The 13,523-nt window shown below is 45.0% G+C and overlaps 1 protein-coding gene across 1 annotated transcript in view; it reads left to right on the top strand.

The window, feature by feature from the left end:
- Positions 1–650: 650 nt before the first annotated feature.
- The window catches only part of TNFRSF21 (TNF receptor superfamily member 21), a 77,590-nt gene continuing 64,717 nt past the window's right edge, over positions 651–13,523 (top strand). Inside the window, exon 1 of the mRNA XM_004379534.2 lies at positions 651–1,192. Within this exon, the coding sequence (XP_004379591.1) occupies positions 1,094–1,192 (99 nt within the window). The 5' untranslated portion in view covers positions 651–1,093. The remainder of the gene's footprint in view (positions 1,193–13,523) is intronic.

The raw sequence follows: 13,523 nt of genomic DNA, 5'->3' as shown, positions 1-13,523 counted from the left end.
ATGAGTCTGAGTCCACTTGAAGGCATCTATCTGTGTGTGTGTGTGTGTGTGTGTGTGTGGTGTTTGTGTGTAACTCCAGGTAATTCTAAAGTGTGGCCAAGTTTGAGGACAAATGCCCTGGTCTCTCTTTATTCGCAGGCAGTTGATTTAAGTGCTCTATGGCCCTTGGTTGTTTTTCATCATTGCTGTTTTGGGAGCCCTGGTGGAACAGTGCTTAAGAGCTCCGCTGCTAACCAAAAGGTTGGCCGTTCGAGTCCACCAGCTGCTCCTTGGAAACCGTTTGGGGCAGTTCTACTCTGTCCTATACGAGTCGGAATCGATTCCGCGGCAATCGGTTTTGCGCTTTTATATGGCCGTTGGTTATTTTTCTTCATTGCATCAGAAACAATTGGAAGGCATCTGCCGCAGACATGGTTCAGTGAATAATTTACTTAAAATCATCTTTGGAAGAGAAAAAGTAAATTTGGGTCAGTGATGTTAACTTCGCAGCACTTTTCCTGGGGTTACAAGCAGCTGCAATTTCTTCAGCGAACGCCAAGAGGCACCCTCACCCTCCCCGCTGCACCCGGAACGCCTTCTTCTCTCCCTCGGCACAAAGAGCCCAGCCTCCTCCCGGGTGACATCACAAAGGGCCGAACCCCCGCCCCTTCGGCGCCACCACGTGTGTCCCCGCGCCCGGCGGCCGCCCGGCTCAGTCCCTCGCCGGCCAGTCTGGGCAGCGGAGGAGGGAGGTTGGCAGAGACTGGAGACTTAGCTATGGGAAGTTGTTCTTTTGCTCTCTCGCGCCCAGCCCTCCTCCCTGGTTCTCCGCAGCCGCTGTCGGAGGAGAGCACCGGGAGGCGCGGGCTGCAGCCGCGGCTACCTCTCCCTGCCTGGGCGACCGAGCCGCTGGACAGGTGCTGAGCGCCCCCGGAGCCTCCTGCACCGCCTCCCTCCTCTGCCTGGCTGCCGCAGTGCCCATGGGGTGTTGGAGGTAGATGGGCTCCCGGCCCGGGAGGCGGCGGTGGATGCGGCGCTGGGCAGAAGCACCCGCCAATTCCAGCTGCCGGGTGACCCCGCGCTCCGGGCACCCCTGCGAGCCGCCGGCTCAGTCATGGGGTCCTCTGCGAGCAGAACCACCGCCAGCCTCGCCTCCTGCAGCCGCATCGTCGGCCGAGCCGGAGCCACGATGATCGCGGGCTCGCTTCTCCTGGTAAGTGCTCGGGGAGACCGGGGGCGGCGGCCGCGCGGGAGCCCAGCCAGCCGCTCTCCCAGCGCGGGGCGGGTCCCCGGGCCCGGGCTGGGGGAGGCGCGGGGTCGAGCCGGCAAGGCTGCGGGAGCTTGCAAGAGCAGGCAACACACCCGAGGGCTCCTACGGGGTCATTTGCGGGAGCCGCAGGGCCCGGTGGGGTTCAGGAATGAAGGGGAATTGTTTTCTTTGCAGTCTGGCTGCACTGGGGGAGGCGCTAGAGGTGGCCGCCCGGTTCCCTGCGCATTTCGGGCTTTTTCCTTTACTCGCCCCACCTAGCGGTCCGCCAGCCTACACTGGCTGGCCGCAGCCCCTCGCATGGTGTGCGGCCCGGGCTGCGGCGAGGGGCGCGGAGGGCTGACAGCGGCCGCCGCTTTGTTGCAGCTGCAGTGTCATGTCCGGATGCTACGGCAGTGGAGAGAGTGGTACCGGTGCGCGCCGGACACCGGAAACCGCCGGGTGCATTGGCGCCTAGCATTCCGCAGCAGGGCGCCAGCCGCCCTCTCCTTTATCCCTCTTTCATCTCTGCTCCCTCTTTGCTCAGGTGGGTCCCAGTTTCTGCAGGCCAAAAACCCTTAGACCCACTCCCAGGCGCCTCCAAAGCGCCGGCTCCCAGCCAGCCAGTGCACTGGCACTCGAATAGGGTGAGGGGGAAAGAGCCACATAAAGGAAGACCAAATCCTTCTCCAGGCTGCCCTATTCCTCATTTACCTGCGGCCGGTCAGGTGATCCTGCACGATGGTGCAGGTTCCTTCCCCACCCAAGCTACATCCACTCTGGGGCGTGCCTTGTACCTAGATCTCCATCACACACCTGGTCAAAGCCTGAAACCACCCTTGACCCAAAACTTATCCCCAACTTCCCCAGATCCCTCACTCTTTTTCCAGATGTTTTCAGGGGGTGACGGAAGGAGGGGGGAGTTAGATGGAAGAAGGTTTACTTAAGATCAAACCCTTAAGACACTATAAGTGTCCATGCCTATCTTTTGTCCCTGCCGCGGGGAAGAGTGGAGATTCTCAGCTAAAAACAACAAAAACAAAACAAAACAAACAACGAAACAAGAGCCTGCCTTCATGGCAAGGCTGTGTAAAGGAAAGGCAGGCTTGCTGTCTCCTTTCCCCAAAAGGCTCAGCGCCGGGCTGGCCAAGATCTGCTTAGATCCCAGGGCAATGCAGTTGCTATGACCGGAATAGTCACTGTACAGACACTCTGGTTCCCTGTTTGTGTGTGTTTTAAAGGCAAGGGAGAGACTAAAAAGTTTGTTGCCGTTAGCATTTATAATGAGACAAGTCCCAGTCTCCCTTCAGAGACTCTTCTGTCCATTTGTAAAGCGGGTAAAGTCATTGGTAAGTCAGCTTCTGTATCCTTGAAACAAGGGTGATGGCTGGTAAGCAGTGGTGGGGAGTCTCTTTGGGGCAATGAACCTGGATTAACAGTCTTGATGAGGAGAGCTCCATACAAGTCCATGGAATTCTGATTCTGATCATTGATCAGTGGAGTTAGATCTGTCTCCAAGTTTCCTTCCCCAAGGACTTAGAGCTGTCACTCTACCCCGCTACATGTTTATCACGTCCCTCTAACCCATCTGATGGAGCCCTGGTGGCACAGTGGTTAAGAGCTCGGCTGCTGACCAAAAGGTCGGCAGTTCGAATCCCCCAGCCGCTCTTTGGAAACCCTATGGGGCAATTCTACTATGTCCTATAGGGTTGCTATGAGTCGGAATCGAATTGACAGCAGTGTTTTTTTTTTTAACTTATCTGATTAGTATGCTCCCCACAGAGGCCACTTTCAGATTAAATCTTGAGTCAGCATGCAATATTCCACTTATTTTGCCTTTTAGTGTAAGATAGGTGCTTAAAATAAGGTCTCCATAAAATCAAAGAGTAGGTTGCTTTAACCAAAAAAATCAAGAAAGGGTCCAGCTCCTTTTGTAAATGATCAAAATGAGCTTACTTAAAAGTTATGCACTTGGTTTGCAACTGAAGACCTGAGAATTTAAGGTTGACTGTATAAAAAATGAAATTTTTACTGGGACGTAAGATCAATTTCAAGGTGTTAACCAGTATCGGATTCCTTATTCCCTGGCTAGCTATAATAAAAAGCCTCCACTTAAATCCATGGAATGGCATGACCTCCTTCCTTCTGCAGGGTGACTGAGAGAGGGTGCACCCCAGGGATCTTCAGGGACTGTGTTATAACCCCCAACCAGGGTGGGAAGGAAATGTACTTTTTTTTTTCCATCTCTACTCTACATGCTCCAGTCTTCAGGACAGGCTTTGTTAAAGTGTAAAATAATGATCTCATAAAGTTGTTCTAAGGATTCTTTATCCCATTGGGATTTGTGGTCATGTGAAAGTGACAGAAAGATAGGAGGTACTGGAACGCAGGTAAACATGGCAGGGTGCTTAGGACACTACTAGGGTGGGAGTGGAGGAATTAGTGACCCATTCACATATTACAGTTAGATTACAAATAATAACCTTAATACGTGTCATGCTTTTTGGGGCTTTCAGCTACCCCCTTCCTTCAAATACAACATTTTTGTGTGTGTGACAATATTTATATTATTGTTTTTCTGACATTTTGTTTTGTCGCAACACGCTAGCTGTATAAAGGAGAGCTTACTATAAGCTTTAAAAAACACCTATATATGTATAATATAATAAAATATTATATATATAGAGAGAAAGCAATTATAATGTGCCAGGTACTTTATATACAGTATTTCATTTATTCCCAACGTTTCTGTGAAGCAGGTGGTATCTCCATTTTACAGATGAGAAAATGGAGGGTCAGAGAACTTCAGTGGTTTGTCCTGGGCCACACAGCTAGCAAATGATGCTGCTGGGACTGGGACCCAGGACTGCCTGACTGCTCAGCTCATGTTCTTCCTCACTCCTGTGTCTCACTGCCTGTTTCACAACCTTCAATTGCTAGGTGATGAAACGTACCAACAGAGAAGGCTCACTGGGGAAAGCTGAGACTGATGGCTTGGTTTGTTGCAGAACATAACTGAGAATTACATGAGTGTCTTTGGAAGGAAGTGTTCTTGCCCCTTGCAGTTCTGTTTCTGATGAGTCAAGGCATCTGCCTGATATTGAAAACTAAAACACATACTGAAAGACAAAACATTATGTGTTCCAGGCCAAATGTCTGGAGACAAGACAAATGAGACCTTTAGGTTTGTGTCAGTGTTAAGGATTGCCCTAAAAGGGCTTGCCCAATGTATCACAACACAGAGATGGCCTCTTTCTCTTAGGGAGCTTGCACTGGACAGATGTCATGTTGGCAATCTGGCAGTCAGAAGGGAGCCATAATTGATAAGGAAATGAGTTCTAAAGTTTTGGAAACTGCTATTCTGCTTGTATTATGAAGCCCAGATAGACGGCCATTTGCTGTAAGAGCCTGCCTACTTATATTCATGCCTAGAAAGCATTAAGTATTTATGTTTGTCACTGCCATTGAGACTGGACATCTAGCTTAGTGCCACCTTCAGACCTTTGCTTATAAAGTTAATTTCCTAGTATGTTGCCATTGAACTTTGGTTGACTAGGCAGGCATGGGGTGGTGTGGTGAGGGGTGAAGTCCCGGATCATGTCAAGACTTTGGCAAGTTCAGGAAGACCTTTGAATTAGAATTACAGCTTTGAATTTTATATCCAAAAGATTGTCCCCTTTCTATTTACCTTAACTCCACAATCCCAGTGTGTCAAAGCTGGAAGGGAACGTAAAGCTCAACTGATATAACATCCTATATTTTCTTGGTTGAGGGGAAAAAAGCTAGATTGGGGAAGTGATTTATTTTTGATGTTAACTAAGCTACATGGAGCACCCTTTCTGAGCCAGGCACTGTCCTAGGAACACAGGGATGAGTTTGAATTTGGATCTTGTCCCCAAGGTACAATTTATATGGTATTTAAAATATACATAGCCATTAGTACTGCTGGTTGGGGTTTCATTTGCTTATATGTAATCAGGGGAAGAATGGACTATATACAGAGTTATATACAAAGAGTGATTTATATTAAAATATTCAAAACACTTGAAGTAACTTTGGCTGTTATTTTGAAAGTCAGAGAAAGCAAACACTTCCACATCTCAGGATGATCTATCTACATCAGACCTGGGTAGGGAAAGCGACGTAATCAAGGGAATGGGAAGAGCAGAACCCTACTGGAATGTAGGACTCCTGACTTACTCCCCAAGTCTCCCATCACTCCAATCAAAATGTAGAGAACGGGACCAAGCTTTCTTGTTGTACTGCTTCTAAAGGTTGAATCTGCCTTAGTTCCAATCCAAAACAAAGAAACCTCCAGTGTAAATAAACTATACAAGCAGACCAAATAATCAGGAAGAAAGTTCCTTATAATAGGATTCATCCTGCCTTAAGTTGAGAGAAAAAAGAGACTAAGTAGGTATAGGAGCACTGGTGGTGCAGCCGTTAAGCAGTCAGCTGCTAACTGAAAGGCTGGCAATTCGAGCCCACTCAGCAGCTCCGTGGAGAAAGACCTGGAGATCTGCTCCCTTAAAGATTACAGCCAAGAAAACCCTATGGGGCGGCTCTATTCTGTCACATGGGATCATTTTGAGTCGTAATTGACTCCACGGCACCTAACAACAACCACCTGGCTGAATTTGGACAAAGTCTATCAAGCTGGTCATGGTAAGCACAATTAGTGCCATATTTTCCAGGATAGTTTTCAGACGGTTCCTGTCTCCAGGTATGTCTTTATTGGACTGGGACAGGTAGGAGTGAGCTACCGAGCTGGCTCTAGCAGGCAGTCTGTGTCCTTTCTGTATCGTAGATCAGAGTGAGCAGACATCACACCTTAACTGTGCACTTTATGCCATCCGCAAAGATAAGAGGTAAAACCTCTTTGGAGATGCCGTAGGCAAGTTGAAAATTGGTTTTGTACTCAGCCAGCCCTTTATAAAGCATGTAAGCTATAATTGGCTTAAGCAAACTTTATTTAAAAAAAAAAAAAATTTTTTTTTTTTTCTTTTTAGTGATGAGAAATGGTCAGATGCATCATCAGACTGTTCAGGGGCCAGTATGAATTGAGTGACTTTTCCTTGTGTAAAATGCAATTCTGATTTTCCAGTAAGCATGAATACCCTGCTGGCCCTCTTCCCCCAAGCTGGCCTGGCACATTTTGGTGATGCCAGGTCACTGGCAACTTCTTGAAACACTGAGGTCCTTCTCTTCTATGATAAGAAGCCCAGGTTATCTCAAAGCCTTTTGGGCGTGTGTCTGATAACCATTTGGAGCAGAACCAGTCTGGACTATTAGATGCAGATATGTCTGTTTGAGAGGATGAAAAACCAAAGCCATAGTAGGAGTCAGCTTGGTACCCAAAGTTGAAACCCCAATTGGCATTAGCAGGAGGCTGGGCTTTGCTGCTGCTGGTGGCCAGCTGCTGAGCTTTGATTCTTTAGGGATAAGGAAGAGACCATGAATAAATACTGGCCTTGCCCCAGTGTTTATATTTGTCAAATAATAAAAAAAAAATTAACAGGAACCTTAAATTAGCTTGTATGCTACCACCTGGCTTTGCTACTACCTCCCATTTCCAGCCTGAATCCGAGGAGAGGAGCTTGGCCGGAGGTTGAAACCCTGAAGGAACCTGACAGCTGTTGGTGGGAAGGTGTGGACTCCGGGCTGTAGAGGGGTGGGACTCTCTGATATTTAGGCTGTTGTTTCAAAGCAATAAGTGATCTCACTTCTCTTGAGCGTTGCTAAAGGCCACCAGGAATGTGTCATTATCCCTGGTTTTGTGGCTATCTGAATTTTTTTTTTCACACGTCAGCACCCTGGCCTCGGAGACAACAGATGTTTGCAGTGCTGAGAAAGTCACGCCCAGAGGGACCTCAGGCGGAAGTGGGTGGGGCTGGGTAGGTTGTGGGTGAGTGGTCACCAAGCTATAGCCCTGTTTTCTTTAGAATATTTAAAAATTGTATCTTAAAAAAAATTATATCTTAAGGTTTTATCCTAAAGTTTAAATAAAAAAAAAAAAGGAGGTGGCTTTGTAAGCTAAGTCATAACAGGGCAGATCTCTACATAGTTTTCCATTTGCTTCATTTAAGCTTCTGCCTCCAGAACTGCTTTATGGCACCTTCGTCCCTTGGAGGCATTTACAAATCTGTCTGTTTTGAAGAGGAAATATAAGCTTAATGGATATAAGAGAGAGGAGAGGAGTGTCTATGACTACTCTAGCAATATACTGGAGCCACATGAGAGCAGCTGTGGATTCAATAGGTATACAGTACCACGGAAGGAGCCCTGGTGGTGTAGTGGTTAAGTGTTCGGCTGCTAATAGAAAGGTCAGTGGTTCAAACCCACCAGCTGCTCCATAGATGCAGCAGTCTGCTTCCATAAAGATGAATTACAGCCTTGGAAACTATGGGGCAGTTCTACTCCGTCCTACAGGGTCACAATGAGTCTGAATTGACTTGACGGCAACAGATTTGGTTTTTTTTTTGTTGTTTTTTTTTTAATAATAGTACCAAGGAAAGAGTCTTGATAGTGCCATGGTTAAGCACTTGGCTGTTCACCAAAAGGTTGGCAGTTTGAACCTACCTAGTGGCTATGTAGGAGAAAGACTTGATGATCTACTGCCATAAAGATTATAATCTAGAAAACCCTAAGGGGCAGTTCTACTCTGTCACATGGAGTCACTGGATTGAAAATTGACTCTATGGTACATAAGAACAACAACGTAGTACCAAAGGGACTATCTGGGTGGGGCAAATGGTTAGTGTGCTTGCTGCTAACTGAAAGGTTAAAGATTTGAGTTCGCCCAGAGGTGCCTTGGAATAAAGGCCTGGCAATCTACTTCCCAAAAATCATCCACTGAAGATCTAGGGAGCACATTCTATTCTGACACGCATGGGGTCTCCATGAGTTCTAGTCAACTTATTGGCAACTGGAGATAGTACCGAAGGAGTCTCTGGGTGGTGCAAATGGTTAATGCTCCTGGCTGCTAAAGGAAATGTTGCAGTCTTACAAGTCTGTGTGGATGTAGGATCAGCCCCATTTTACAGATAAGCAAATGAGGCTTAAGAGAGGTTATGGTCACACAGCTGGCAAATACTCTAGAGAAGATCAAATCTAGATCAGTGTGGCTTTGTACACACTGTTCTTTCTGCCAAGTTGTAGGTAGAACCAAAACTCCCATTGCCATCGAGTCAATTCCGACTCTTAGCGACCCTATAGGGGACAGGTAAACTTAATTTACCAGAATTTTGCTTCCTGTTAAGGGAATACTTTTGCCGGAGAGTTGAATGTTGTCTTTCCATCCAGTGAGCAGTTCTGCTCCATGATGGTGCTAGGAAGTTCAGCCAAAACTACTAGTTATGAAGTAAGAGCAACCTGTGTATGTGGATTGAAGGGGGAGGGCATGGAGTCACTGGCATGCATTTTCCTATGATGTGATTCTGACAGGCAATGGTGCCATGGTTAAGATGGAAAGGTAACTCCTGCAAATTGAAGTGTTATAAATAAGAAATGGATGCTTTGCTTTCCTGCTACTTGGATCATTTTGGAAAATATTTGCTTAGTGAGTAATAGTGTAACATGGATTCTGCTTAGCAATGTAGTTTCAACTCATCCTGAGAACTTGAGGACCTTTTAGGGTTTTCTTTGCTGCCGGTGTAATTATTTGTATAGGATATGTGCACGGGCTTGCACCATCTGTTGCCATTACTCCTTTTGTTAACTTTTAATTTCAGGTCTCTTAGAAACTAGTTTAATGTCATGACACGAGTGGTCCCATAGGTGATGTGTTTGTGTGGTTTATCACATTCACTTGTAGTATTCTCTTAAACAAGTTTTTAAACATCTCTTTGGAAACTCTGGTGACACAGTGGTTAAGAGTCTGGATGCTAACCAAAAGGTTGGCCGTTCGAATCCACCAGCTGCTCCTTGGGAACCGTACAGGTCAGTTCTACTCTGTCCTATAGGGTCGCTATGAATTGGAATCGACTCAACTCGATGGCAACGGGTTTGGTTTTTTGGGTTTTACTTACTGGGGTTGTCATGAGTAGCAATCAACTTGATGGCAACTGGTTTATAGATTGTTGAGACTGAGTAGAATATAGAGAGGTAAAGGATGAGAGGAAATTGTTGAATCATTGGTTCTGGAAAAGATGTTAGAGTTCTGGTCTCCCAAAAAACCTTTGGGACAAAACCATCATCTGATTTAATCCTAGTTACAGCCAGGTCAGGCTAACTAGAATTAGAAGAGATGGGAAGGGTTGAAAAGGGAAAATGAGATTGAAAGGCAAATGGCCGCAGGTTCCCAGAATACTTTGCCTGGTTATTATTCAATCCTCGGTCATCCTTTACTTCTAGAAGTCCATGGTCTCTCCTCTTGGTTTTAAACCTTGTGTACCTGGTCCAGGAAAAATAACAAAATGGACAAGGATTGTGTGTGCTTCTCTCTTCATTTAGAATGCTCAGGGCCGAAGTTGTTATTCCATTTCAGTTTTTCAAAGACAACAGACGATGTACTATTCATCTTTGTTTTTCTGGCTGAATGCCTTAACACACAGTAGTTAAGCCGTAAGTGATTGTTGAATGAATTCCAGAAGCTCTTGCTCTAAACTATTATTCACTCTAGACAAGTTTAGAAGGTGTTGGAACTTCAGCTACATCTCAGTACCATGAACTACATACAACTCAAGAAGATTCGAGTTATTGAGAAAGAACATTTTAGAATTAAGCAAATTGGTAGACTTGAAGAAAACTAGTGGATATAGAATTCTTTTTTTGTGTCTTCCCAATTCAATTCTATTTTTTTGACAGTGTACAGACATTTATGTATAGTTAAAACTAATGTGTATGTACCTGCCTGTGCTCTTTTTCTTTGTGTAGCTATTTTCTGTTGCTTTTCATTCATTGAATAAATATTTGTGGAGCATCTACTAAATGTCAGATGTTGCTAGATTCTGGGAATACTACGATATTGAAGGATTATTCATGGTCCCTGCCTCTTGGAGTTCATGGTTTATCAGCAAAGACAGAAGGAGTGACATTCAAGAGGCAGCCATTCCAAGAGCAGAAGAAAGAGACTATCAGTAGAGAAGAATAGCGTATGGCATGGCCCAGGGGTAGGAAAGAATCTACTATACATATTCAGGGAATAGAAAGAAGTGCATTGTGGTTGGTGCTCTGTGACAGCAGGAAGGGGAAGGGGGGCGGGTAATAGCTTGAGGGTAAAGAGACAGGTAGGGGCTAGATCATATAAGATGCTTTAAGGTGTGAAGGGGTCAGGATATCACTCAGAGTGCAGTGGAAAGCAGGGTTATAATACGGCTTTAGGAAGTAGGTTTTTTTTTTTTTAAAGATCACTTTGGCTACTGTATGCAGAATGGATTAAAGAAGGGGAAGCGTAGAAGCAAGGGTAGTTAGGTGCCATCAAGTCGGTTTTCCATTCATAGTGACCCCATGTGGCAGGGTGGAATTGCCCCATAGGGTTTTCAAGGCTGTAATCTTTACAGGATCAGATCATCAGGGCTTTCTCTCACAAAGCCACTGGATGGGTTCTAAATGCCAGCCTTTGAGTTAGCAGCCCATTGCTTAACTGTTGAGCCATCAGGACTCCTAGAAGCAAGAGGCCAGTTGGAATCTTTTGAAGTAGTTTAGGAGAGAGATGATGGTTCTACGGTGGTGGCAGTGAAGATGAGGATTACTGGACAGATTTGAGATATTTTGGAGTGAGGACTGACAGCTTACTGATGGTGAGGATATGAGTGGGGAGACGGGATTGAAGGAAAGGAGTCATCAAGGTTGACTCCGAGCTTTTAGCTTGAGCCATCTATGGTGGTCTGATTGCTTCGAAGGGGAAGGCTAGGGGAGCAGTGGGTGGGATTGAGGAGCCTGAAGTTTAGATTTTCATTTAGTACGTTTGAGGTGCCTTCATGCTTGCCATTTTTAATGGTCGTATTGCCATACCATTTTAATGGTGTTCTGATTGGCAGTGTGTTGAGTGGATCCTTCTGTTCTCGGATGCTTGGGTTGTTATTGTTCTACCACTGCAAGCAGCATTAACATAGTTGTCTCTGTACAAATCAATTACTCTTTCCTTTTGCCTCATTTCCATGGGGTGTATTCCCCAAAGTGGAATTGCCAGGTCAAAGGAAATGAATGAACACTTTTATGGCTCTTGCTGCATATTGCCAGATTGTGTTCCAAAAGAGTTAATTTATAGTGCTCTCAGCAATTTGTAAATGTGCCTTCCACCCCACAAGCCTGCCAGCACTGGAGTTTATTTATGCTGCTTTAATATAGATATGTACGGGTCCCTGGTTGTGGAAATTTGCATTTCAGTAGTGGACATTCAGCTAGGGATGTCATAAGTTTAACCACATTGATTACCTTTGTAATTCATATGGTCATATGGTCTCTGTTGCAGCTGCTCAACACTGCCTATATAGTGCGAAAGCAGCCCTAGGTAATACCTAGAGGAATGGGTGTGGCTGTGTTCCAATAAAACTTTATTTGTGGACCCTGAAATTTTAATTTCATAGAAACCTCATGTGTCACAAAATACTAGTCTTCTTTGATTTATTTTTTTCCCAAACATTCCTAGCTCACAGGCTATGCAAAAACAGGCCGAGGTTGGAGTTTGCCCATCCTTGTTTTAGACCATAGAATCATTAACATTTTGTAGGACTAGATCAGGGAGACACACTCAGGAAAATGCTCGTTCAAATTCTGCACCAGTTGTCTAAACGGTACTAATCAATAGTAAATTCTTTATCTTCTCTTGTTTTCTCATTTGCTGTATACTCAGTTTGTATTTTAAATCTATCTTTGAAAATGCCAGCTGGCCTTTTTTTCTCTTCCAAGTCATATTGCCATACAGCCGTATTTATTTATTTATTTATGTTGGTAGTATGCTCTAAGCCCGGCTGGGTATGTTTCAGGATTACAACTCTTTAAAATCTGGTGTCTCTGACACACTTCTCAGGGAATGGATTTTCGCGTTGTAATTGGGGAATTTTACAAGATTATCTAATCCCAAGGGAATGAAGCTAAAATAGTAGAATAAGTGGAGGGAGTGATAATTAAAATAACTAACGTTTATGGAGCACTTACTATGTGTCAGGAGCCCTGGTGGCACAGTGGTTAAAAGCTTGGCTGCTAACCAAAAGGTCAGCAGTTGGAATCTACCAGCTGCTCCTTGGAAACTCTATGGGGCAGTTCTACTCTGTCCTATAGGGTCACTGTGAGTTGGAATCGACTCGACGGCAACGAGTTTGGTTACGGGTTAACTATGTGTCAGCCATGTTCTATCTACTTTACCTGTATTACCAATTAATTCTCAAAACAATCTTATGACAGTAGGTATTATGATTATCTCCATTATACCAGTGAGGACACTGAGGCACTAAAGTTGAGCTACTTGCGTGATAGAGCTGGGCGGGCCTGGCACATTTCAGGCTAAAATAGGTTGTGTTTATATTTCATGCTGGCGTTGCCACATTGGCTGATGTCCTTGGTTTTGCCTTGGTTTACATGCTCTTCTGTAAATCTTTAACGATGGGCACAGAGGAGTATTTCCCTATACCTATCTCAATTTTAACCCTATGGGGCAGTTCTACTCTGTCCGGTAGGGTCTCTATGAGTCAGAATTAACTTAATGGCAATGGTTTTTGTTTGTTTTTAAATCCCAACTGTGTTGCATATAATGCCAATTCATTTACTACTTACTGGCTAAATAAATGGGCAGCTTGCTCTTGGTTCCTCTGTGTAGATGGAGGTCTTAGCCTAAAGACATAGCCACTGTGAGGGAAGGAGATGAGGTTCTGTGGTCCAGGGACTGAATGTGGAGCGCGCACCGTCTTCTGCATTGCAGGTGCTAGGGAAGACAGCATCTGGGTTAAGTTTTGCCTGTTTTTTTCCTTTTCCCAGTGTCCCCTAAGCTTGCCTCCTTCCAGTCCTATAGTCAGCATGTCTAGCCTTGGCAATCTCTATATCTACCAACTAGAAAAACAGCCTCTGCTTTTGCCCTAGTAACAAGCTTTTGTTTTTTTCTTTAAATCAGAGAGGATAGTAGGAAATGCAAGAGTTGACTGAATTTCTATAACTGCAGACATTTTTGTCTGTAATCTGTGGAAGGCTTATCTTTGAAGCTTTCTTCTTCGTATATATTTTTCTCCCCTCTCCTCAGATCTAGAGAATTCCAAGCAGCCAATGTCTTGATATTACAAATTTGATGTGATGCTCAAAATAAAATGGTCAGAAATTCTGGGGGTGTCCAGCTCTGCTTGGCTTTTATCTTTTTTTTTTTTTT

This window comes from Trichechus manatus, unplaced genomic scaffold (genome assembly GCF_000243295.1).
Source record: "Trichechus manatus latirostris isolate Lorelei unplaced genomic scaffold, TriManLat1.0 scaffold00065, whole genome shotgun sequence".
NCBI lineage: Eukaryota > Metazoa > Chordata > Mammalia > Sirenia > Trichechidae > Trichechus > Trichechus manatus.
This window is presented reverse-complemented; position numbering and strand designations above follow the sequence as displayed.